The sequence below is a fragment of the Heterodontus francisci genome, chromosome 17 (genome assembly GCF_036365525.1).
Source record: "Heterodontus francisci isolate sHetFra1 chromosome 17, sHetFra1.hap1, whole genome shotgun sequence".
NCBI lineage: Eukaryota > Metazoa > Chordata > Chondrichthyes > Heterodontiformes > Heterodontidae > Heterodontus > Heterodontus francisci.
In genome coordinates this window covers 27,598,856-27,623,156 of record NC_090387.1, presented here as the reverse complement: position 1 = coordinate 27,623,156, position 24,301 = coordinate 27,598,856, and the positions used below count along the sequence as shown (strand labels likewise).

The 24,301-nt window shown below is 41.4% G+C and overlaps 1 protein-coding gene across 1 annotated transcript in view; it reads right to left on the bottom strand.

Moving 5' to 3' along the window:
- si:dkey-238o13.4 (uncharacterized protein LOC560780 homolog) overlaps positions 1 to 23,512 on the bottom strand; it is a 42,074-nt gene extending 18,562 nt beyond the window's left edge. Inside the window, exons 1-3 of the mRNA XM_068049875.1 lie at positions 23,398 to 23,512; positions 9,860 to 9,967; positions 4,778 to 4,917 (exon numbers count right to left, since the gene is read on the bottom strand). Of these exons, the coding sequence (XP_067905976.1) occupies positions 4,778 to 4,917; positions 9,860 to 9,967; positions 23,398 to 23,482 (333 nt within the window). The 5' untranslated portion in view covers positions 23,483 to 23,512. The remainder of the gene's footprint in view (positions 1 to 4,777; positions 4,918 to 9,859; positions 9,968 to 23,397) is intronic.
- Between the last annotated feature and the right edge of the window lie 789 nt (positions 23,513 to 24,301).

Here is a 24,301-nt window from a genome sequence, read left to right as displayed (position 1 = left end):
CTCTAGGGTAATAGGTAGGAGCAGCAAGCCCAGAGAACCAGGGATGACCAGAAACATTCAGGATACGATGAGAAGGAAAAGAGAGGCTTTTAGCAAATACAAGGAGAGCAAATCAACGGAAGCATTAGTGGAGTACAGAAAGTGTAGGATGGAACTTAAGAAAGCAATTAGGAGAGCAAAGAAGGGATATGAGAAAGCTCTGGCTGGTAAAAGTAGGGAAAATCCCAAGATATTCTATAAGTATATCAATGGGAAGAGGATAACCAGGGAAAGAGTAGGACCCATTAGGGACCAAGGAGGAAATCTGTGGGTGGAGCCAGAGGACATTGGTAGGGTGTTGAACGAATACTTCACATCTGTCTTCACCAAAAAGAATGAGATGTAGATATGGAACTCAGAGACTGTGAGGTTCTTGAGCAAATTGTCATAGGGAGTGACAAGGTAGTGGAGGTTTTGGCAGGCTTAAAAGTGGACAAATCTCCAGGTCCAGACGATTTGTGTCCCAGGATGCTGTGGGAGGCGAGGGTAGAGATTGCAGGGGCTCTGACCCAAATTTTTAATTCCTCTCTGGCCACGGGGGAGGTGCCAGAGGACTGGAGAGCAGCTAATGTGGTCCCACTATTTAAGAAAGGTTGTAGAGATAAGCCAGGGAACTACAGACCAGTGAGTCTCACATCAGTGGTAGGGAAAATATTGGAGAAAATTCTGAAGGAGAGAATCTATCTCCACTTGGAGAGGCAAAATTTGATTAGGAATAGTCAGCATAGCTTTGTCAGAGGGAGGTCATGCCTAACAAATTTGATTGAATTTTTTGAGCATATGACCAGGTGTGTAGATGAGGGTAGTGCAGTTGATGTAGTTTACATGGATTTCAGCAAAGCCTTTGACAAGGTCCCACATGGGAGACTTATCAAGAAAGCAAATGCACATGGGATACAGGGTAACTTGATAAGGCGGATTCAAAATTGGCCTCGCTGTAGGAGACAGAATGATGACAGACAGCTGTTTTAAGTGACTGGAAGCCAGTGTCCAGTGGCCTACTACAGGGATCTGTGCTGGGTCCCCTATTGTTTGTCATTTATATAAACGACATAGATGACAATGTGGGGGGTAGGATCAGTAAGTTCGCGGATGACACAAAGATTGGCCAAGTGGTTAACAGTGAAATAAATGCAAAATACTGCGGATGCTGGAAATCTGAAATAAAAACAAGAAATGCTGGAACCACTCAGCAGGTCTGGCAGCATCTGTGGAAAGAGAAGCAGAGTTAACGTTTCGGGTCAGTGACCCTTCTTCGAAACTAGCAAATATTAGAAATGTCAAAGGTTATAAGCAAGTGAGGTGGGGGTGGGGCAAGAGATAACAAAGGAGAAGGTGTAGATTGGACAAGGCCACATAGCTGACCAAAAGGTCATGGAGCAAAGGCAAACAATATGTTAATGGTGTGCTGAAAGACAAAGCATTAGTACAAATAGGGTGTTAACGGACTGAAGGTTGAACAGCAGCAAGTACAAACATGAAAAAAAAAAGTGGGTAAGCAAACTGAACAAACATGAAAAAAAAGTTGTAAAAAATGTAAAAAAGAAAAAAAGAAAAAATAACTAAAAATAAAAGTAAAATCAGGGTCCCGTTATGCTCTGAAATGATTGAACTCAATGTCCAGTCCGGCAGGCTGTAGTGTGCCTAATCGATAAATGAGATGCTGTTCCTCGAGCTTGCGTTGATGTTCACTGGAACATTGCAGCAATCCCAGGACAGAGATGTGAGCATGAGAGCAGGGGGGAGTGTTGAAATGGCAAGCAACCGGAAGCTCAGGGTCCTGCTTGCGGACTGAGCAGAGGTGTTCCGCAAAGCTGTCACCCAGTCTGCATTTGGTCTCCCCAATGTAGAGCAGACCACATTGCGAGCAGCGAATACAGTATACTGCATTGAAAGAAGTACAAGTAAATCGCTGGTTAACAGTGAGGTTGAGTGTCTTGTGTTACAAGAAGATATAGATGGGATGGTCAAATGGGCAGAAAAGTGGCAGATGGAATTTAACTCTGAAAAGTGTGAGGTGATACACTTTGGAAGGAATAATGTGACACAGAAGTATTCGATGAATGGCCTGACAGTGGGAAGTTCCGAGGAACAAAGGGACCTTGGCGTGTTTGTCCATAGATCTCTGAAGGCAGAAGGGCAGGTTTATAGGGTGGTGAAAAAGGCATATAGGACACTTGCCTTTATCAATCGAGGCATAGATTACAAAAGCAAGGAGGTCATGTTGGAGTTGTATAGAACTTTGGTAAGGCCACAGCTGGAGTACTGTGTGCAATTCTGGTTGCCACATTATAGGAAGGATGTGATTGCATTGGAGGGGGTGCAGAGGTGATTCACCAGGATGTTGCCTGGGATGGAACATTTAAGCTATAAAGAGAGGTTGGATAGGCTTGGGTTGTTTTCACTGGAGCAGGGAAGACTGAGGGGTGACCTGATCGAGGTGTACAAGATTATGAGGGGCATGGACAGGATTCCCCTTACTTGAAGGTTCAGTTACGAGGGGACACAAGTGAGGGGCAGGAGGTTTAAGGGGGATTTGAGGAAGAACATTTTTACCCAGAGGGTGGTGACGGTCTGGAATGCACTGCCTGGGAGGGTGGTAGAGGCGAGTTGCCTCACATCCTTTAAAAAGTACCTGGATGAACACTTGGCACGTCATAACATTCAAGGCTATGGGCCAAGTGCTGGCAAATGGGGTTAGGTAGATAGGTCAGGTGTCTTTAATGCATCGGTGCAGACTCGATGGGCTGAAGGGCCTCTTCTGCACTGTATTATTCTGTGATTCTGTCACTCTGAAGAGATGTAGGACAGCTCCATTGGGCCCATAGCTAAACCTTAACCCTCCCTTACCCCAGGCTTCCTCCCTCTACTGGGATTCTCCTCACAAAGCACTTGCCTTGCACTGGGGAACATAACCCTGGGTCCCCAGTAGCAGCCACTTGACATGCAATTTTAATGGCTGGGCAGCTGCTTTCCACCAATCTCCCAGCTATTTTGGTCAGGAAGTCAGGAAAAAGTTGGTTAAAATCGGCTGATCCTGCTTGCTGCTGCACCTGAATAGCAGGCTGCACACTTTGCTGCATTCCCATTCAAAATCAAGCCCCAGGGTTCATTTGAACTGTTTCTTGTAGTTGTTGGGCAATAAAAAGCACATACAAAATTTAAGTGGAGTGGGGATTGTGGGTGGAGGGACAAATTGTTCAACACTTAAAAAGAGCATGTGCAAATCATTTTTTTGATTGTATCACATTTACCTCGGGCAAAGATCAATTTTGAAATCTTAACTGGATGGAGTTGTCAAACTCCAGCTTTGACTCCAATTTAAGTTGATGGTGCATTAACAGTCAGTGAACTGTGTAATTGTTCTGTTCTCAATGTTTCATATTACTTAAATAGTTTTGAGTGTCATAGAAGATCCCCATAAGAAATAGACTTTCATGCAAACATTCCTGTCTAAGTTAGATCCTTAAATGAAGCGTGTAGCCGAAACACATGCTCCAGTAGGTGTCACATAAAACATACAGGTCCGGATTTTGCGGTCAGCAGCAAAGGGACAGTGCTTGTCACTAAACTCGAAAAAAGATGTCCAAAGATTTAGCAGGCCCTGAGGATTAATTTCCTCTATTTTATGTGACTTAAATGTGCTGCCTTCTGTGCCCTCCAGCTACAGTGTAGGCAGCAGGCAAGCTAATCAGCCAATCAGACTGAAGAATTCTCACAGACAGCAAAGCAGGAAATTAAGAAGCACAGGTTATCCTTCACTTTTAATCATGTTACAGAAAGCGAAATAAAGATTGTGACATACATCATTTTTATTATTTTAAAAATCATAAAATTTTTAAATGTTCTTCCAAGGGAATGAGACTCCACATTCAAAAAATTAATGTTTCAAGGCCAGAGAGGTCGTTCAGCAGTAATTATGACTTCTATGCCAATAAAAACCAGTTACACATCATTCAACTAGGTTTTACATTTTCAATGGTTTTTACAGTGAAAATAGTGTGTAAAATGTTGAAGTTCACATCAATTCACTGAATCTGTGTATTTGCATTTGTGAAGACCGTAACAGCGCACACTGTGGAGCAGCAGGGAATCACTGACAGCAACATCTGGATTTCCATATTTAACTGCGCTTGAATGGCCAGAAGTTTAGTCAGTTTTACACTGTAATGATGATGAGCACAGACAGTTTTGTCGTTATTGTAACCACAAATTCTGGACCATAGAAGCAGAAAGTACAACACTTGGTCTATTGAAGTTACTCCTTTCAGCAGTCCTGGTACCATTTGTACAAATTCTATCTAATTTATGGGAAAAAGTGATGCAATATCTGATACTCCAGTTATGAGAGATCTGGCTCAACAACAAAGGTTCGTGAAGTCGAACAGCACTGATGTCTTACATGGCAGCCGTCGGAAGAATGCATATTTTGTAACTGGCATCTATTCAACATGTGGGTTCAAAGGTTTCATTCATAAATAAGGGTACTGCTGATGACAAGCTGTCTGCAGAATTGCATGGGTTCATGAAGATAGAAGTTAATGTATTTTAACTGTTCCACATAATACTGTAAAAAATATCTCACATCTGTCTCTCTATAGCTATCACAATGCTGGCTGGGTTCCTTTAGAGGAAAGTTATTTAAGGTTAATTAATCACAGGCAAAAATTAGTTTGTAATAGCCAAGTGCAATGTTGTTCAAAAGCTTTGGGTGTAAGATTTTAATGCTGACACTTACCCTGTTCAGTTCCTCGAGCGTTTGTGTATGAGGAGGACCACCCTGCCACCAGCTGAACCCCAGGGATGACACAATATCAGTCACTTTCCCAACAGCCTGTAGCACTGCATTTTTAGCTGCTTCCGCACCCTCTTCAGAACCTGAAGACATTTCAGGCAGTTAAACAAGTGCTATTGAAGCACAGATAAGCATTTAATAACATACCGCACTAACATTCCATAACCTTACGTCTTTCTGGTAAGTTTAATTGAAATATATCAAAGGGTTTATTACATCTCCAGTCTCATTACTAATGTTTCAATTTAAACCAGATGTATGCTTATACTTGCTAAAAAAGAAGAAAGGGCACAACATTGATGCATTACTGAATGATAGAAGGACATTTGAAGCCATCATGGCTGGGTGCCAACAGTTACAAGCATTGGGGATGGCTATGACAATTGGTTTGGTAACCAAGGCTCAGACGTCTGCTAAGCCTTGCGACAAATGTGGCCCAACTCACCCAATTCGCAGTTGTCTGGCGTACCAGGACCTGTGCAAAGCTTGTGGCATGCAATGGACATTGGGCAAGGCAGTGCAGAAGGCCGAGCTCAGAAACTGCACACAGGAATGTTGGCAGATCACATGCAGAGAGAACGGCTGCAAGACAGGATGGTAAACACAACAAAGGGTATGCCAACACAACAAAAGCCCAAGCGGGTACATCAGGTCAGCAGAGAGACAGATTGCCAGAATGACATGGATGAAGAATGCACTCATGCGAAAAGCAAGCAAGGATTTCACATAGTTAATTTGAATCAACATGTCAATGCTATTATGAAATCTGAGGCATTTGCCATATGTCCACAGAAGAGTGGTAAGCATAAGCTCAAAGTGAAAATCAACACCGGAGGAAGTGCAAATATTCAGCCTCTCCATATACTGAAGGACATGTATTTAATCTATGGGATACCCCATCATGGCTAGGCTGACTGCTTACATAGGTTCTCCAATCAAGTGCATTGGAACGATAACCTCGCAGTGCAGTTGTAGGAGCTGTGATAGGGTGCCATGCACATTTTATATTGTAGACACAACTGGACCAGCCATCGCAGGACTTCCAGTATGCTGAAGTTTACGAATCGTCAACACATGAAGTCAATAACGCACCGAAGATGGTAGAAAATAGCCAGGTCGAGTGTTTCCGGTCGGTCCATGTAAAGGACGACAAAAAAGCTGGGAGTTTTGACACGAAGAGGCGATATGATTGGGAGTTTCTCCTCAGGCCAGAAGGATTGCCGGTGATTGGTGATGCTGCCAGTCATCATCTTTCCAAATTCTCAACAGTAAGAGAATTGCTTTCCAAACAGGGGAAGATGAAGGCTTTGTATGACAAGCAAACAGGACCATAATTAGCTTGATTGCAAGTAGGACAGAAGATGAGAGTCCTCATTAATGCATCAGGAACTTGGTATCCTGCAGAGGTTGCTAGAATATGCGATCAGCCCAGATTATACAAGGTCCAGACACCCAATGGTACGACTCTCAGTCGGAACCGAAGTCAACTCAGAGAGCTGTATGACAACATTACATGTGACAACTCTGTGGCATCGCAGACATGTTCAAAGACAAAGTCCGAAGATGAAAATATAGGGCTGAATTTTACAGACCCCCAACGTCGGGGGTTGTGGAGGGGGGCCCGAAAATGCTTCCAGGAGGGCCCCATCATGGACCTTGATGCCATGAAGGCCCGGTCCAATATTGCCCATGGCAGCCCCCCCAATCGGAGCCCATATGAAATATTTAAATTGATGTAAATAAATGAATTAATTACCGTTAAGCTCTGGCCATCAGTCCAAGTGTGATCTTCGTGCCAGAGGACGGCACTCCTGCGTCTCGGGATCCCCTCCGGGGAACCGAGACGGAACACTGGTGGGGAGGGGGGAGCAGGTAAGTTTCTTAGTGTTGGGTGGGGGAAGCGGTGTCAAAGTCATGTCATTGGTGTGGGGTTATAGTGTAAAGTTTATGCACTTTGCGGGGTGGGGCGGGGAAGGTAGCTGGACAAGATAAGTGTTTTGGTGGGGGGCGAGAGGGCAAGTAATTAATTCTGTGGTTACTGGGGTGGTGGTGGGAGATGGGTAAGATAAATTTATTTATTTTTTATATGAATTTTTCTTTAAATATGTAAATTGAAAGTTAGGTCACGAAGCCCTTTAAAAATGGCATCAGCGCCTGTGGACAGGCAGCAGATGCCATTGCCGGGGATGGACAACCTGTCCCCTTCACATTATCGGTGGGGAGCGGTCTGCCTCGGCTATTTAAATAATCCACCTCGCTTAATATCATGGCGGCTCCACGACGCGTGGCCCAGATGGACGGACCGCAATTGTTTGCGCCAGCTGCCGAGATCAGCGGTAGGACTAAAAATTTCAGCCCATAGAGTCTACGAGCACAGAGGAAGAGCATGTTAACCAAAGTTCTGAGTTACCAGAGTCTCAGAGGAGTCGTCAAGACGACCACAGCTCTGAAAAGAAATTTACAATAACAGGATGAAATGCAAACTTGCTCTATGTTTTAGAGAGTGTTAAACTTGCTTACTTGTAAATTATGTTTTGTTTTATTCCTATATAGTTAGTCTGAACCGAAACATGCTGTACATGCGTTTTTATCTTTGGAAAAAAGGGGGATGTGGTGGTATCACTTTAAGAGGCTGTAAGTGAAGAGTCATGAAAGGAAGTGATGTCATATCAAATATAACCAGAGAGTTGTGGGTGTGGCCTGACAGAGTAAGATGTGTGTAGGTATGCTCCTGTAGTAGCTGTGTATATAAGTTCCAGTTTAAGTTACAATAAAAACCCATGTATTCTTTGGACATTACTTGTATTCCTGTGAATCTTAGAATAGTTAATGCTCCAAAGGAACGAGTAATCACAGAATCACAGAATTGTTACAGCACAGAAGGAGGCTATTCGGCCTATCTTGTCTGCACTGGCTCTCTGAAAGAGCAATTCTCTCAGTCCCATTCCCCTGCCTGCTCCCCATAACCCTGAACACTCTTCCTTTTCATATAACTGTCTAATTCCCTTTTGAATGCTTCAATTGAACCTGCCTCCATCACGTTCTCATGTAGTGCATTCCAGACCTTAACCACTCGCTGCGTGAAAAAGTCACTTTTGCTTCTCTTACCAAATACTTTAAATCTGTAGCCTCTCATTCTCAATCCTTTCATGAGTGGGAACAGTTTCTCTCTATCTACTCTGTCTAGACCCTTCATGATTTTGAATACCTCTATCAAATCACCTCTCAGCCTTCTCTTCTCTGAGGGAAACAGTATTAACTTCTCCAATCTGTCTTCATAACTGAAATTCCTCATCCCTGGAACCATTTTCGTGAATCTCTTCTGTACTCTCTCCAATGGCCTCACATCTTTCCTAAAGTGCAGCGCCCAGAATTGGACACAATACTCCAGCTGAGGCCGAACTCGTGTCTTATACAAGTTCAACATAACTTCCTTGCTCTTCTACTCTATGCCTCTATTAATAAAGTTCGGGATACTGTATGCTTTATTAAGTAGTCTCTCAACCTGTCCTGCCACCTTTAATGACTTATGCACATATACACCTAGGTCCATCTGCTCCTGCAACCCCTTTAGAATTGTGCCCTTTATTTTATATTGTCTCTCCATGTTCTTCCTACCAAAATGAATCACCTCACATTTCTCTGCATTGAACTTCACCTGCCACCTGTCGGCCCATTCCACCAACTTGTTTATGTCCTTTTGAAGTTCTACATTATCCTCCTCACAGTTCACAATGTTTTCAAGTTTCGTATCATCTGCAAACTTTGAAATTGTGCCCTGTACACTAAGGTCTAGGTCATTAATATATATCAGGAAAAACAAGGGTCCCAACACTGATCCCTGGGGAACTCCACTACAAACCTTCCACCAGCCCAAAAAACATCCATTAACCACTACTCTTTGTTTCCTGTCACTCAGCCATTTTTGTATCCATGTTGCTACCGTCACTTTTATTCCATTGGCTGCAAGTTTGCTCACAAGTCTGTTGTGTGGTAGTGTATCAAATGCCTTTTGAAACTCCATGTACACCACATCAACAGCATTGCTCTCATCAACCCTCTCTGTTGCCTCCTCAAAAAACTCCAGCAAGTTAGTTAAACATGATTGTCCCTTCAGAAATCCATGTTGGCTTTCCTTAATAAACTTAAATTTGTCCATGTGACTATTGATTTTGTCCCGAATTATTTTTTCTAGAAGTTTTCCCACCACTGAAGTTAAACTGACTGGCCTGTAGTTGCTGGGCTTATCTTTACACCCTTTTTTGAACAAGGGTGTAACGTTTGCAATTCTCCAATCCTCTGGTACAATCCCTGAGTCTAAGGAAGACTGAAAAATTATGGCCAGTGTCTCTACAATTTCCACCCTCAGTATCCTTGGATGCATCTCATCCGGCCCTGGTGCTTTATCCACTTTAAGTTCAGACAGCCTATCTAATACTTCCTTTTTATCAATTTTAAACCCCTCTAGTGTCTGACTTACCTCCTCTTTCAACATTGCCTGGTTTGCATCTTCTTCCTTGGTAAAGACAGATGCAAAGTATTCATTTAATACCTCAGCTGCCTCCATGTGTAAATCTCCATTCTGGTCTCTATTCGACCCCACTCCTTTTACCACCCTTTTACTATTTATATGCTGTAGAAAACTTTGGGATTTCCTTTAATGTTAGCTGCCAATCTCGTCTCATGCTCTGTCTTTACTTCTCTTATTTGCTTTTTCACTTCCCTCTGGACCTTTTATATTCAACCTGGTTCTCAATAGTATTTTGTACCTGGTATTTGTTGTAAGCACACTTCTTCTTCATCTTAATCTCTAACTCTTTTGTCATCCAGGGAGCTCTATATTATAATCTAACCCCATCAACATAGTAAATGAGATTCAACTGAACTGGATTCTTTTGTCAGAGTTGTATAGAATTCTTTGACTTTTTTAATGCTGATTTTTCTCTTTCTTCCTTTTTCCACCAATCACAGAAAAAGAGTATTTTTTGTTCCTCCTTCAGGTACTGTTTGAAGAGGATACCTTACCTACATTTCCAACCAATGTAAAAAGTCTAGATCTGGTAGCAGCTGGGACAAAGTTTTTCAGTTTTTCCAACCGGGCTGCATCTCTGGATAGAACTGCCACACGGAAGCCTAGAAGACACAAGAAAAAGGATTCAGCCACAGCAGAAAATATTTTTTTCAGACGGGGGAACGGGAGAGCAAGTAACTGTTCTTTCACCTATTTGACCTGGAAATGAATCCAGCCCAGACCGTTAACATGGAAAACCTCTCCATACATGAAAGAGTTTGGGTCAGCTTCACCACAAGTTCCTAACAAATGCCATTTGATGCATTTGACACTAAACTGATAATCTTACTGAAACAGAGCAGGAGAATGGCTGGTCTGGCAAATGTGGGGAATAATTCCAGTAGTGAAATTGGATTTAAGCAAAATTGGACCAGAATAAAAGGAATTTTACTCTACATCCTTTCTGAAATACTATATCTGGCCTTAGGATGTTTGTTAATGATACCCAGCACCAGAAGTGCAAATTATTCTGTTCCCCTTGTTTCTGACTTCTTTTACCTTCTCAAGGATAAAAGCTCATATGAAATAAATGAAAATGAAAACTATGATTAATTTAAAGAATTATGCTGTATAAAACATAAAAGTATGGTGGTGTCCAGGCCAACATTCATTCCAAAACTGATTAGCCAATCATTAGTCTCATTTGCTGTTTTGTGGGGCCTTGCCATGTGCAAATTGGCTGCTGCATTTGCCTACATTATAAAAGTGACTGCATTTTGAAAGTAATTTATATGAAGCACTTTGGGGCATGCACGTGAAAGGTGTTGTATAAATATCTTTCATTCTTGCATCAAAGGGCGCTGAATACACACTGGAGGTGGACAGCAGACCAAACGATTAAGAAAATACCGCTGTCTTATCATATGATTATGAAGAAGTAGGTGAGCATTAAACAGAAGCAGGCAAATTGAACTGGGTGATATTAATAATAAATGAGTTAATGCATTCATATGAAGTTAAGCTGTCCGCTATTTTAATAAATGTGTTTCAGCGTTTTATTTTAGCAGATAAAGAAATTTTCTATGAGTATATTTCTGTGCTTGTTATTCTCATATAGCATAGTTTCAACGCACATATAACATAGCCAGCACTGTTAAGAGCCCATCAGTGAACCTGACTGGACAGAGTAAATTTTCATCTTCATGGCTTGGATGCTCAGCTGGGCTGCACTGTTACAGAGCCCGTTCAGTTTTCATTCCATTGAATTTGATGGGTTCTACAAAGGGTGAGTGATCTGCTCTATCTGTTTACAGCCATGTGGTGATTATGAAAACTTACACTGATAACTCTTGGGATGCAATGGCCTCACCAAGCTATTCTGAACCTCACAAGTAAAGATTTTTTTTACATATCACAGTTAGCCATGACATATAAAAAATTTCTCATCCATTTTCAGGAGACTCAAAAGAACAACTTGTATTCCTATAGCACCTTATTACATCCTCAAGATATTCCAAAGTACTTCACAGCCAATGTCCACATTGGTGTTATGCAAACAAACACAACAGCCAGTTTACAAATAGGAAGGTCCCACAAACAGCAAATGAGATGAATGACATGTTGATCCATCTTTTGTGGTGTTAGTTGATGGAGGCATTTTGGATACCAGAAGAACTCACTGATCTTTTTCAAATATTGTCTTGGGATCTTTTATATCTGCCTGAAAGAGCAGACAGAAGCTTCGTTTAACATCGGATCCAAAAGACTTTCCTCTCATTGCACTTGGGCATAAATGATCACCTGGGGGAGACTGGCCTGAAATAACACTGTGGGTTAACAAATATGAACACTGAATGTGTCTGCTTTAAATTCCTCCATTTCCTTTCTTAACAAAGGTGTAATCCAATTATTTTAAATGCATTAAAGCCTCTGCTAAAATAATGGAGAGAAGCATTTCAGACAAATACATGAAGTGTTCAAACCTATTATGTCACAGCCTTAGAATTTATGTCTTGAAATCAACTTTGCCATTCTTTCTGAATCCTCTAATAAATGAATGTTCTTTTGAAGAATGCACACAGTATATCCTGTAACTAAAGTCTCTTGTGAAACATTCCATTTCATGATTGATCTTGTTGATAACAGCCTCAAATTGAGAGGATATTTTCAGTGAAATGGTTGATAATTATATCCAAGCATTGACTCGCACCAAAGCCCAGCCTTAAACAGAAGGATAGCATGAAAACCAGAACTTAAGCCAATTTAGGCTGTCGTCTTTGTGAATGATTACGAAGCAAAATTGGTCCGTATGTGAAATAATGTTATGTGAGACTTTTGGGAAAGGGAGTCACTGAAAAATGCAAATACATTTTCTTTAAATCAATGAAACACAGTGGCGCAGTGGTTAGCACCGCAGCCTCACAGCTCCAGGGACCCGGGTTCGATTCCGGGTACTGCCTGTGTGGAGTTTGCAAGTTCTCCCTGTGTCTGCGTGGGTTTTCTCCGGGTGCTCCGGTTTCCTCCCACAAGCCAAAAGACTTGCAGGTTGATAGGTAAATTGGCCATTATAAATTGTCACTAGTATAGGTAGGTGGTAGGGAAATATAGGGACAGGTGGGGATGTTTGGTAGGAATATGGGATTAGTGTAGGATTAGTATAAATGGGTGGTTGATGTTCGGCACAGACTCGGTGGGCCGAAGGGCCTGTTTCAGTGCTGTATCTCTAATCTAAATCTAAACAGACTGCAGTTGCAAACACTTCTGCTTTTGATGACTACTTCCCTAAGTTTATAAGTTCTTAATTAATGTTCAAATATACACATAAACTAACATTCTGCATCATATATTTCTTGGCACATGTTCATATCAAGGTAACAGGTCAAACATTGTAGCATGGTATCATCATTTTTTACAATTATACTTGTGTGATGGTAAAAATTTTAAGTGAACTAATTTAGGATTCAACCTTGATGAGTCAGTGGCATAACCTCATGTGATCTCGTTAACAAAAGTGTCCTTTTGAGGGAAGATCAGCACATCAACAAACCAAGTTTAATTCTATTCACTGGCCCATCTCGTAATCTTATAGCAAATGATATTTAGACTGCCTATACTTTCTACTTATCAATGTCATCAAAAAGACAGACAACTCTTTCCAGATTTAAGGAGAATTATTTTAAGATACTCTAAGATCAACCTTTTTTCACCAGACTGGTCTTTCTGTTATTTTACTTAAATTTTTATTTTGTTAAAAATGCAAAGTTGTTACTCACTTATAACTACAGACTCCATTTGGGATCACCAGATTTATTACAAGATACCATTAATGACTAATATGTCTCAAAAGTATCTGTGAAGTAAGTTTCAGAATTCTTGTATTTAAAAACTCAGAATCATAGGTTAGATGATTCATTAGCTCACCCACACCCTTTTGCAATACTTCAGCAAAACCACTGAAATTGGGCAAGTTCAGCAGAGTTTTTTTTCTCTATCCATTTTCTCCTTTTCCTGTTACACGCACTGAGTACATTACACAAATGGCTGAAAAAAATCACAGCAAGGTATTGAACCATTCGAGCAAGGCCTCACTCTGTGCTGACTGAATAACCTTGAAATTCCTGGTGGACTGCTGCAGTGGTGGATGTGTGATTGGACAGGACTTGTAACCAGCAGTTTGACTTAACATGGACCCTGCACAAATCCCAGGGGTGGGGCAATTAGCATAACTGTGGTGGTTCCTTGCCATTTATAGCACTCCCTGGGTGCCCACCTCTCAAAAGGCAAGGAATTTCAGAATGACACTTAGCCACTCCATGAGAGGGTTGCAGGTTGTTCTAACTGAACATTCTGATTTTTTTTTCAAAAGATGAGAGATTTGACATTTGCCACTTTCCTATTGACCATCAATTGCTCTGTGATCAATTGCTGTTCAAGAACTCAGAATGTGGGCCCCCAAAAAGGGCAGGGCTCTAGCAGAGCTGGGCCCCACCCAGATCACTGGGTAGTGACACTGTCCTACAGCAGACACTGTAGGAATTTGTAGTCTGATTTTCATGCAGCAGGTGCCAGTGTATTGCAATCAGCTTTGGGAAAGCAAACAAATTTCTCCTCTCTCACGTCCAGGAATGCTCAGTCTCATTGAAATCGAGTAACCTAGATTTGATATCAGACTAGAGATATTACTTATTAAAATGACTCAGTACCACACCAATTGTTACTCACTGAACTATTGGGAACACCCTTCTATTGGACTTGTACAACATTGACATTTGGTGACCTTTGTGAGAGCTGGCACAATTTTCAGTTTCAAGGGGATAATTATTCTGCAAATCTCATCTGACTACATTTCTCTTTGTCTCAGTGGAAGCTCTGTTGCCTCGAGTCAGAAGACTTTTGGTTTTAAACTCCACCCCAGGGTTTCTGTTGATAATCTAAGCTGATACTTTATTGTAATAGCAAGGGAATGCTGCATGGTTGGAGATTCTGTCTTTTGAATTGAGCCACTAAAGCAAGATCCTGCTTGCTTATTAAGTTGGAAGTAAAAGATCCCATGATATTGTTTGAAGAAAAGCAAGTAGTTCTCCCAGCATCCTGGCCGACATTCATCCCACAACCAACATCACCAAAAACAGGTCAACTGGCTCTAAATCTTATTTGTGAGACTTGCTGCATGCAGGTTACTGATGCAGCTACCTGCAAAGGAATGGTAATCATAGCAAAATTAATTTTCTTTGTGATCCCCTGAGTATGTGATAGTTGTTGTTCTACAAATTAAACTTCTTTCTTTCAGCAGTACCACAGTGAAACCAAAATAAAAAATTGTCATGGCCTGTCATAAACACGGAGAGAATTTTCACTTTATATTCACTAAACTACGTATTTTACATTATTCACATTTATCTCAGTCCAGTAATGAGAGGATGATCAGGCTTTACATGTCAAAGTTGTTGCGAATGCAGCAGTGACTGGGTTACTTAGCGATCAATTTTTCCTCTCTCACTATTGGGGACCCTTCAGTTACTGCCTCTCCTTGATAGCAAGGCTGAGATTGGAAATTCACCTTGTGGAGAAATCATAGGTAAAAATTTGCATCCTATTACTCCACTGTGCACAAGTTAGAATGCTGCCATGCAAACTAAATCTATTAACGATTATTTAATTATTAAAAATACCATTGGAATATGTGTTAAAATATTATGATTTGCCAATAAATGAAATATTTATTGCTTTGCAGTTCATAGCACTCCATATTGGAAATGTCTTCCCTCTCACATAGAACTGTGGTGTATGTGGAAAAGTAAGAAGGTTATGCTGTGACATATATCTGGTATGAGTACTTTTGATTATGGGGAGCAGAATATAATTTTAACTCTCATGTTTACCTACCCTACTAAATTGTTGAAAATAATTTGGAGATTGGGTAGTCTTCAGGGGCTGGCTACGTAGTGATGTGATTTATTTGATTAAGATGAAAACACAGAATATGGGGCAGGTTTTTTTGGAAACTAGATATGAGACAAAAACTATTCCAATCTTGTATAACTGGGAACAGCTGACTATAGTTTGGTGTTTCTTAATAATTCATCTCCAAGTAAGGCTGAGATAGAATTTGGCTCTTTCATGATCTATGAACAGAAAATCTAACCTGTCTTTCCAATCATGGGATAGAGGAGCAAAGGGATCTGTGAGTACAAATACACAAATCACTAAAGGTAGTGACACAGGTTAAAACATACCAAGCACTAAGTTTTTTTTCTAGAGCAATGTAATTGAAAAGTAGAGAAGTTATGCTAAACTTGTATCATACCTTGGTTGGAGCACTATTGGAGAACTGTGTAAAACTGGTCACCATATTTAAAAAGGATATAAATGCACTGGAGAGGGTGCAAAAAAGATTTACAAGGATGATACCAGAAATGTGAGGTTATATCCATCAGGAAAAGATGAACAGGATAGGTATGTTTTTGTGTGAAAAGAGAAGGTTGAGGAGTGCCCTCATAGAGGTCCTTAAAATTATGATAGGTTTTAATAAACACAGAGAGGGCGTTTCCACTTGTGGGGAAGAGCAAAACTAGAGGCCGTCAATGTAAGACAGTCACCATGAAATTAAATAGGGAATTCAGAAGAAACTTCTTTACTCAGAGAATGTGGATCTCCCATAGGGAGTGATTGAGGCAAATAGTATAGATGCATTTAAGGGAAGGCTGGATAAGCATATAAGGGAGAAAGGAATAGAGGCTTATGCTGATAGAATTAGATGAAGAAAGATGGTAGGAGGCCTGAGTGGAGCATAAACACTGGTATGGACTTGTTGGACTGAATAGCCTGTTTTTGTCCTATATATCCTAAACAGGATGGTCTTCACCTGAACCAGAGGGGTACCAATATCCTGGGGGGGAGATTTGCTAGTGCTCTTCGGGGGGGTTTAAACTAATTCAGCAGGGGAATGGGAACCTAAATTGTAGTTCCAGTGTACAGGATGTTGAGAGTAGTGATGTCAGGGATAAGGTTACAAGGACGCAAGAGGGCACTGGCAAGCAAGAACTTGGTTTAAAGTGTGTCTACTTCAACGCCAGGAGCATCCGGAATAAGGTGGGTGAGCTTGCAGCATGGGTTGGTACCTGGGATCTCGATGTAGTGGCCATTTCAGAGACATGGGTACAGCAGGGGCAGGAATGGATGTTGCAGGTTCCGGGATTTAGATGTTTCAGTAAGAACAGAGAAGATGGTAAAAGAGGGGGGGGTGTGGCATTGTTAATCAAGGAGAGTATTACAGCGGCAGAAAGGACGTTTGAGGACTCGTCTACTGAGGTAGTATGGGCCGAGGTTAGAAACAGGAGAGGAGAGGTCACTCTGTTGGGAGTCTTCTATAGACCTCCGAATAGTTCCAGAGATGTAGAGGAAAGGATAGCGAAGATGATTCTCGACAGGGGCGAGAGTAACAGGGTAGTTGTTATGGGGGACTTTAACTTTCCAAATATTGACTGGAAATACTATAGTTCGAGTACTTTAGATGGGTCAGTTTTTGTCCAGTGTGTGCAGGAGGGTTTTCTGACACAGTATGTAGACAGGCCAACCAGGGGCGATGCCACATTGGATTTGGTACTGGGTAATGAACCCGGCCAGGTGTTAGATTTAGATGTAGGTGAGCACTTTGGTGATAGTGATCACAATTCGGTTAGGTTTACCTTAGCGATGGGCAGGGACAGGTATATACCGCAGGGCAAGAATTATAGCTGGGGGAAAGGAAATTATGATGCGATTAGGCAAGATTTAGGATGCGTAGGATGGGGAAGGAAACTGCAGGGGATGGGCACAATCGAAATGTGGAGCTTATTCAAGGAGCAGCTACTGCGTGTCCTTGATAAGTATGTACCTGTCAGGCAGGGAGGAAGTTGTCGAGCGACGGAGCCGTGGTTTACTAAAGAAGTTGAAGCGCTTGTCAAAAGGAAGAAGAAGGCTTATGTTAGGATGAGACGTGAAGGCTCAGTTAGGGCGCTTGAGAGTTACAAGCTAGCCAGGAAGGATCTAAAGGGAGAGCTAAGAAGAGCAAGGAGAGGACACGAGAAGTCATTGGCGGATAGGATCAAGGAAAACCCTAAGGCTTTCTATAGGTATATCAGGAATAAAAGAATGACTAGAGTTAGATTAGGGCCAATTAAGGATAGTAGTGGGAAGTTGTGTGTGGAATCAGAGGAGATAGGGGAAGCGTTAAATGAATATTTTTCGTCAGTATTTACAGTAGAGAAAGAAAATGTTGTCGAGGAGAATACTAAGATTCAGACTACTAGGCTAGATGGGATTGAGGTTCACAAGGAGGAGGTGTTAGCAATTTTGGAAAGTGTGAAAATAGATAAGTCCCCTGGGCCAGATGGGATTTATCCTAGGATTCTCTGGGAAGCCAGGGAGGAGATTGCAGAGCCTTTGTCCTTGATCTTTATGTCGTCATTGTCGACAGGAATAGTGCCGGAAGGCTGGAGGATAGCAAATGTTGTCCCCTTGTTCAAGAAGGGGAGTAGAGACAGCCCTGGTAATTATAGACCTGTGAGCCTTACTTCGGTTGTGGGTAAAATGTTGGAAAAGGTTATAAGAGACAGGATTTATAATCATCTTGAAAAGAATAAGTTCATTAGCGATAGCACGGTTTTGTGAAGGGTAGGTCGTGCCTCACAAACCTTATTGAGTTTTTCGAGAAGGTGATCAAACAGGTGGATGAGGGTAAAGCAGTGGATGTGGTGTATATGGATTTCAGTAAGGCGTTTGATAAGGTTCCCCACAGTAGGCTATTGCAGAAAATACGGAAGTATGGGGTTGAAGGTGATTTAGAGCTTTGGATCAGAAATTGGCTAGCTGAAAGAAGACAGAGGGTGGTGGTTGATGGCAAATGTTCATCCTGGAGTTTAGTTACTAGTGGTGTACCGCAAGGATCTGTTTTGGGGCCTCTGCTGTTTGTCATTCTTATAAATGACCTGGAAGAGGGTGTAGAAGGGTGGGTTAGTAAATTTGCGGATGACACGAAGGTCGGTGGAGTTGTGGATAGTGCCGAAGGATGTTGTAGGGTACAGAGGGACATAGATAGGCTGCAGAGCTGGGCTGAGAGATGGCAAATGGAGTTTAATGCGGAAAAGTGTGAGGTGATTCACTTTGGAAGGAGTAACAGGAATGCAGAGTACTGGGCTAATGGGAAGATTCTTGGTAGTGTAGATGAACAGAGAGATATTGGTGTCCAGGTACATAAATCCCTGAAAGTTGCTACCCAGGTTAATAGGGCTGTTAAGAAGGCATATGGTGTGTAGCTTTTATTAGTAGGGGGATCGAGTTTTGGAGCCACGAGGTCATGATGCAGCTGTACAAAACTCTGGTGAGGCCGCACCTGGAGTATTGCGTGCAGTTCTGGTCACCGCATTATAGGAAGGATGTGGAAGCTTTGGAAAGGGTGCAGAGGAGATTTACTAGGATGTTGCCTGGTATGGAGGGAAGGTCTTACGAGGAAAGGCTGAGGGACTTGAGGTTGTTTTCGTTGGAGAGAAGGAGGAGGAGAGGTGACTTAATAGAGACATACAAGATAATCAGAGGGTTAGATAGGGTGGATAGTGAGAGTCTTTTTCCTCGGATGATGATGGCAAACACGAGGGGACATAGCTTTAAGTTGAGGGGTGATAGATATAGGACAGATGTTAGAGGTAGTTTCTTTACTCAGAGAGTAGTAGGGGCGTGGAACGCCCTGCCTGCAACAGTAGTAGACTCGCCAACTTTAAGGACATTTAAGTGGTCATTGGATAGACATATGGATGAAAATGTAATAGTGTAGGTCAGATGGTTTCACAGGTCGGCACAACATCGAGGGCCGAAGGACCTGTACTGCGCTGTAATGTTCTAATTCTATTATATGTAATTCTATGTAAACTGCTCCAGGTCCTGGGCAGGGAGGTACTGTTAAGGGGACTGAGTTATTTCCGCTCTCGGATTTAAGAAAAATGCTGTGAAAGTAACATTGCTATAAATTGCTAAAAAAAAAACTGCTAACATTTTGGATCATCTTTCGAATCATCTGTAAATGCAGAACTAGTGGACACGTATAAAATGAACAGGCCTCAAGCAAGGCTAGAAAGTCAGATTCTCTCCAATGTGGGATAGCCTCACAGTTAATTTAGTTTCAGCTATTTATTAACAGCTTTAAAAAGAGCTGGATGAATGTCTGATGAAGAATGGCCTTGAAGAATGAGTGCAGATTAAGGTAATTGAATACAGGAACATGATGGTTCCTGAGCTGCTGAAACAATGGAAATGATGTACCAAGAAAAGCATCTGGTTTGGGACGAAACTTCAAATGGATATTCTGCAGTTTCATTTGATTGACCTGAGTGCAAATGACTGGGGTTGGAGGTGGCAGAGGGGGGTGTTTGTTGCCAGGAAGGATAAACTTCCACAAACCTTACCTGAGAAGATTAAATAGGCTGGCAACTGTTTGTTATTGAGCAGATTGCACATAATCTGGAGAAGGGCTGAATGGTCATTTCTTGTACCATGATTTCTTATGCTTTCACCTTCTGTATCAGTGTTGCTAATTATATTTTAGATTTTCTATGTGGAGAGCAGTTTCTGTAGAACACCTGATGCAGCATCGATATCTCACAGGGATGCATGTCTTTGATGCATGTGTTAACGGAGTGCTGCACTGGCATTAAATTTGTCAGGCTTATCACCTCCTGATCAGAAATCAACCCTGGCGGATTTCTAATGGGCCTTTACTGCTGCTGTCAGTGCATCAGCTCTCAGCTATGAAGTGACATGGCAGGAAACCATAGAAAGGGCAAGGTAAATTAAAATATCAGTTAGATATTGAATAGTTATGGGAGGGAACAGAATATACAATACCTGAAGCCTAAACACTCAGCAGAATGGCGCATAAAATGGATATTACTGACCATCATACAGGGTAAAAAGAGAAAATGTCAGAAATACTCAGCAGCATCTGTGGCGAGAAGATAGAACATTCCATCTATCCCATGAAAAGACAGGCATAGCAAGCACCCATGCAGGTTCCCATAGCAACACCATTTAGTTGAAGGAAGTGAGTGGGTATACTAAGTCAGTGATTCTCAAACTTTTCCATCCACAGACTACTTAGGCGGGACAAGCTACAGGCCCTAACCCACCCGCTTTCACTTGCCACCACAAAAACATTCATCAGAATTAATGGGGACTTATGGAAACTATAAATACTTCACTGCTTTTTTGCTATTAAATGTAGTGAATCTTTTGTGCATTAATTTTTCATTAAATATCGTAAGTAAATTATTAATTCATGTCAAAAAAGTATAAACATTTTCATATTATAAACATTAATACTACAAGAGAACACATTTAATTAGAAACATTATATATGTTATAGATTCTTTCCAATTACCTTCTGAGGAACTAATACTTAGCTTACATCTATATTAATCAAACAAAATCAACAGTAACATAAATCTTGCTTAGAAAACTACATTGTTATTGCTCGTGCTTATGTTGACACGTGCTGTGCATGTGGGAGCCAGTCTGGTTTGTGACGTCACAGAAGTAGTGGGGATGAGGGTTCTGGCCTATTCTCTCATATCCCCTCGGCCGTGGCGCTGCGCATCATTGGCTTGCATTTTGGGCCAGCCCCTGCAACACTTGGAGGACCCTCGCGGACCACCTGTGGTCTGTGGACCACACTTTGAAAATCACTGTGCTAAGTACACATAGTATTTTAACTCCTCGAAAAGAACATTGAAATAAATTAACATTTGATTCAGAGCGCTGTCAGGAGATGTTGTACATTTAATCTCCTTGCCAACAGCATATGGGGAGTTGTCTGGTGTCTCAAACTGGGAAAGTGCCTCTCAGCTGATGTCAGTGACATAATTGTCATGGGTTTAGCAAAGAATATAATTATAATCAGTCCTGAAAGCTGATCAGGAGGTGTCGGCAACAGTGCAGAAATTTGTGGTCCGTATTACTTTTCAGAATTGACAATGCCTCTCAGGCAGCATTCTAGAACTGAGAAGGATACTAATCCACACTAATGTTAGAAGAGTTACTTCCTGATAGAGCCACCACTGATGCCCTCAAAGCTGCTCTTTTCTAACATGGCAGCTATCCAGCAACTGTGGTATAGAAGAATAAGTATAACCTTTTTCCTAACAGATAAGAACATTTTTTTATAATATTTTGAACTATTTAAGGTGGGTGGGAAAGCTCTTTAGATAGAAAGCACTCATCCTACCATAATAGACTGCAGTTATACTGCCACTTTCATGACAGAAAATTAACAGTCTTAACTCCGGAGTGACTTTGGAGAGGAATTGTGTTAAACAGCCTGGCAGAGGCAGTGACCACTTGGATTTGACAACACATGGAGTACAGCTTTAGTGCAATTCATTCCTGAGATATTGGTGTCGCTAGCAAGCCCAGCATTTATTACCCAACTCTAGTGGTCCCTCAGAAGGTTGGGGGAGCGGGGGGGCGGGGCCTTTTTCTTGAATTGCTGCAGTCCGCTCACAACTCTGACATTGCTTAATTGTCTTATTGCAAAAGAGATGAGAAGTTTCAGCTTCACAGCACTCCTTCAAAACTCAGCAATGTTGAAAACCCGGAGGGTCTTTTTTCCATAAAGGTAATGCATCAGAAGTGCAGAAGACCAGAACAACAGACAGACAATCCTAAGAATCTGTGTGAAATCTACCTGCATTCTTTTGAAGCCAGAGAAATATCACTTAGGTTAGGTGGAACCCGAAGAATTCTATAAAAAATGATATAGTAGTATAATTGCAAGCACTAACATAAAGATGTGTGTCTTTGAGACTACTAGTTGAGGTCAGCCTGAATTGGCACAAATTGATATACTTCAGCAATTTTGAAATTTCGGTCAGAGAGGTCAAAAGGACAGCAAGTGCAAAAAATTAGAATAGCACGTTAAAGAAGTAGAGATGCTCTTTGGTGACAAGTGAGCTTTACACTTCATCTAGTTTGCTGCATTTTACCTGTAAGACACTGCACGCTGAATGTGTAAAGTGCCACATCTTTCACATTTACAAGGATAAAAATGTATCCCAAAACACAAACTTAAAATAAAAAAAATAATGAAAAGATGTTTCTGGGATTTGTTATACATTGTTAATGCTGAATTTAAAAGGATTTGCATATAATCTGCTGCTGTTGAGAGCCTACTACTTGTTATGCACATCAAAGTGACCCAAATAGATTTACAGTGAATTCCAAGTCCTACCCTATTGAATATATGTTTTCCCCAGGTGCCATAATAATGTCACTGGATTTTAGCATAGTGGTACCTATACCCTGTAGAAAGCAAATGAAACTGCATTGATTTAATGATAATTGATTAATAAAATGTGATTTTTTTTCAACTAAATATCAAAGTAAGTAAAGAAGAATAGTGAATGAATAATTTTTATTTTCTACAAACTTGCATTTATATAACACTTTTCATGACCATCAGTCATCTCAAATCACTTCATAGCCAAGAAAATACTTTTGTAATGCAGGAAATCTGGGAGCCAATTTACACACAGCAGACTGCCACAAACAGCAATGTGATAAGGACTAGATAACCTGTTTTAGTGATATTGATTGAGGGGTAAATATTGGCCAGGACAGCGGGCATAATTCCCCTGCTCTTCTTCGAAATAGTGCCATGGGGTCTTTTACACCCACCCAAGCAGAAAGACTGGGCCTCAGTTTAACGTCGGGGGGAGTAATTTAGAAAGCTCTTTCAGATAGCTGGCAAACACGCGATGGGCCGAATGGTTTCCTTCCGTGCTGTATATTTCTATGAATTATCCGTTAGCGCGTCAGTTTCACATTACATTGTTCTTTGGACAAGTTAATTAGCTGGGTTTGCTTTGAGTTCTTCCATTAATAAACAAATCTCACAGCAGCAATTATAAATTAGCAGTATGAAACGAACTGAAACATCCAATAAACACTGGTCAAAACTAAACAAATGCTATTCGAAGGAACCTCGACCCGACTGCAGCACCTGAATGTAGCGAAATTTGTCATTTACCCTTTTCCAGCAGAACTTTAACAGTCCCCGATCCAACAGTGCCGGCTCCCCCAAGCACAAGTACGGTGCGATCAGCTGCAGACATTCTGGTCAGAGCGAAAAGAACTTGGATCGTCTTGGACTGAAATGGACTGAAATGAACACAGCCGCGAACAAGCAAGAGTTCTTATAGTGGACTGCGAGGAGTGCCCCGCCCCATGGACACAAAGCTCCACCCTCCCCAACACTGACCCATTTCAGCACAAAGCACAATACCCTCATATACCTGTCAACTGTACTGCACCATGTTGGCAAAGAAGTGATCCGGATAAGCTTCCCGTGACAGATTCTTACAAAAAAGCTTCAGCAAAACTCTCACATCAACCCATCAGCACTTTGTAGATGTCTCTGTCCATATTAATGGGTCACAACGCTGCATTAAAGCTATGTGCATTACATGGTTATATTTTGGAACTGATGTTCCCATGCCCCTCCCACAACTAAATGAGCAGAATGTTTGGGATTACAAACGGATAAATACCCGTTTTCACAAACTAGTGTTTGTGAAAATGTCACCTTGGAGAATTACTGACTGAATATGCCAAAAATCTGATTGCTGGTGCGAGCGAGTCAGAATTCTCAGCCAGAGTAAAGATTCTTAGATTGCTGTAACATGTAAGTACAGGTTGACTTTTTCATGCTGAGTGAAAAAAGCAGTTTGATCAGCATGTGTCCCATAGTTCTTTAATCTTCCCTCCCTTTACAGTCAGCAGTCTTTTAAAAACAAACTTTGGTGTCTCCTAATCAGGGCTATTTGGTTAATTTTGGTCTTCAGTCCGACTCTTTGGCAAAGTCTTGCACTAGAGAATTTTATCAACCCTGTTTGTGTGGGGAATACCAAACTCTACCGAGCTTCTATGCAAAT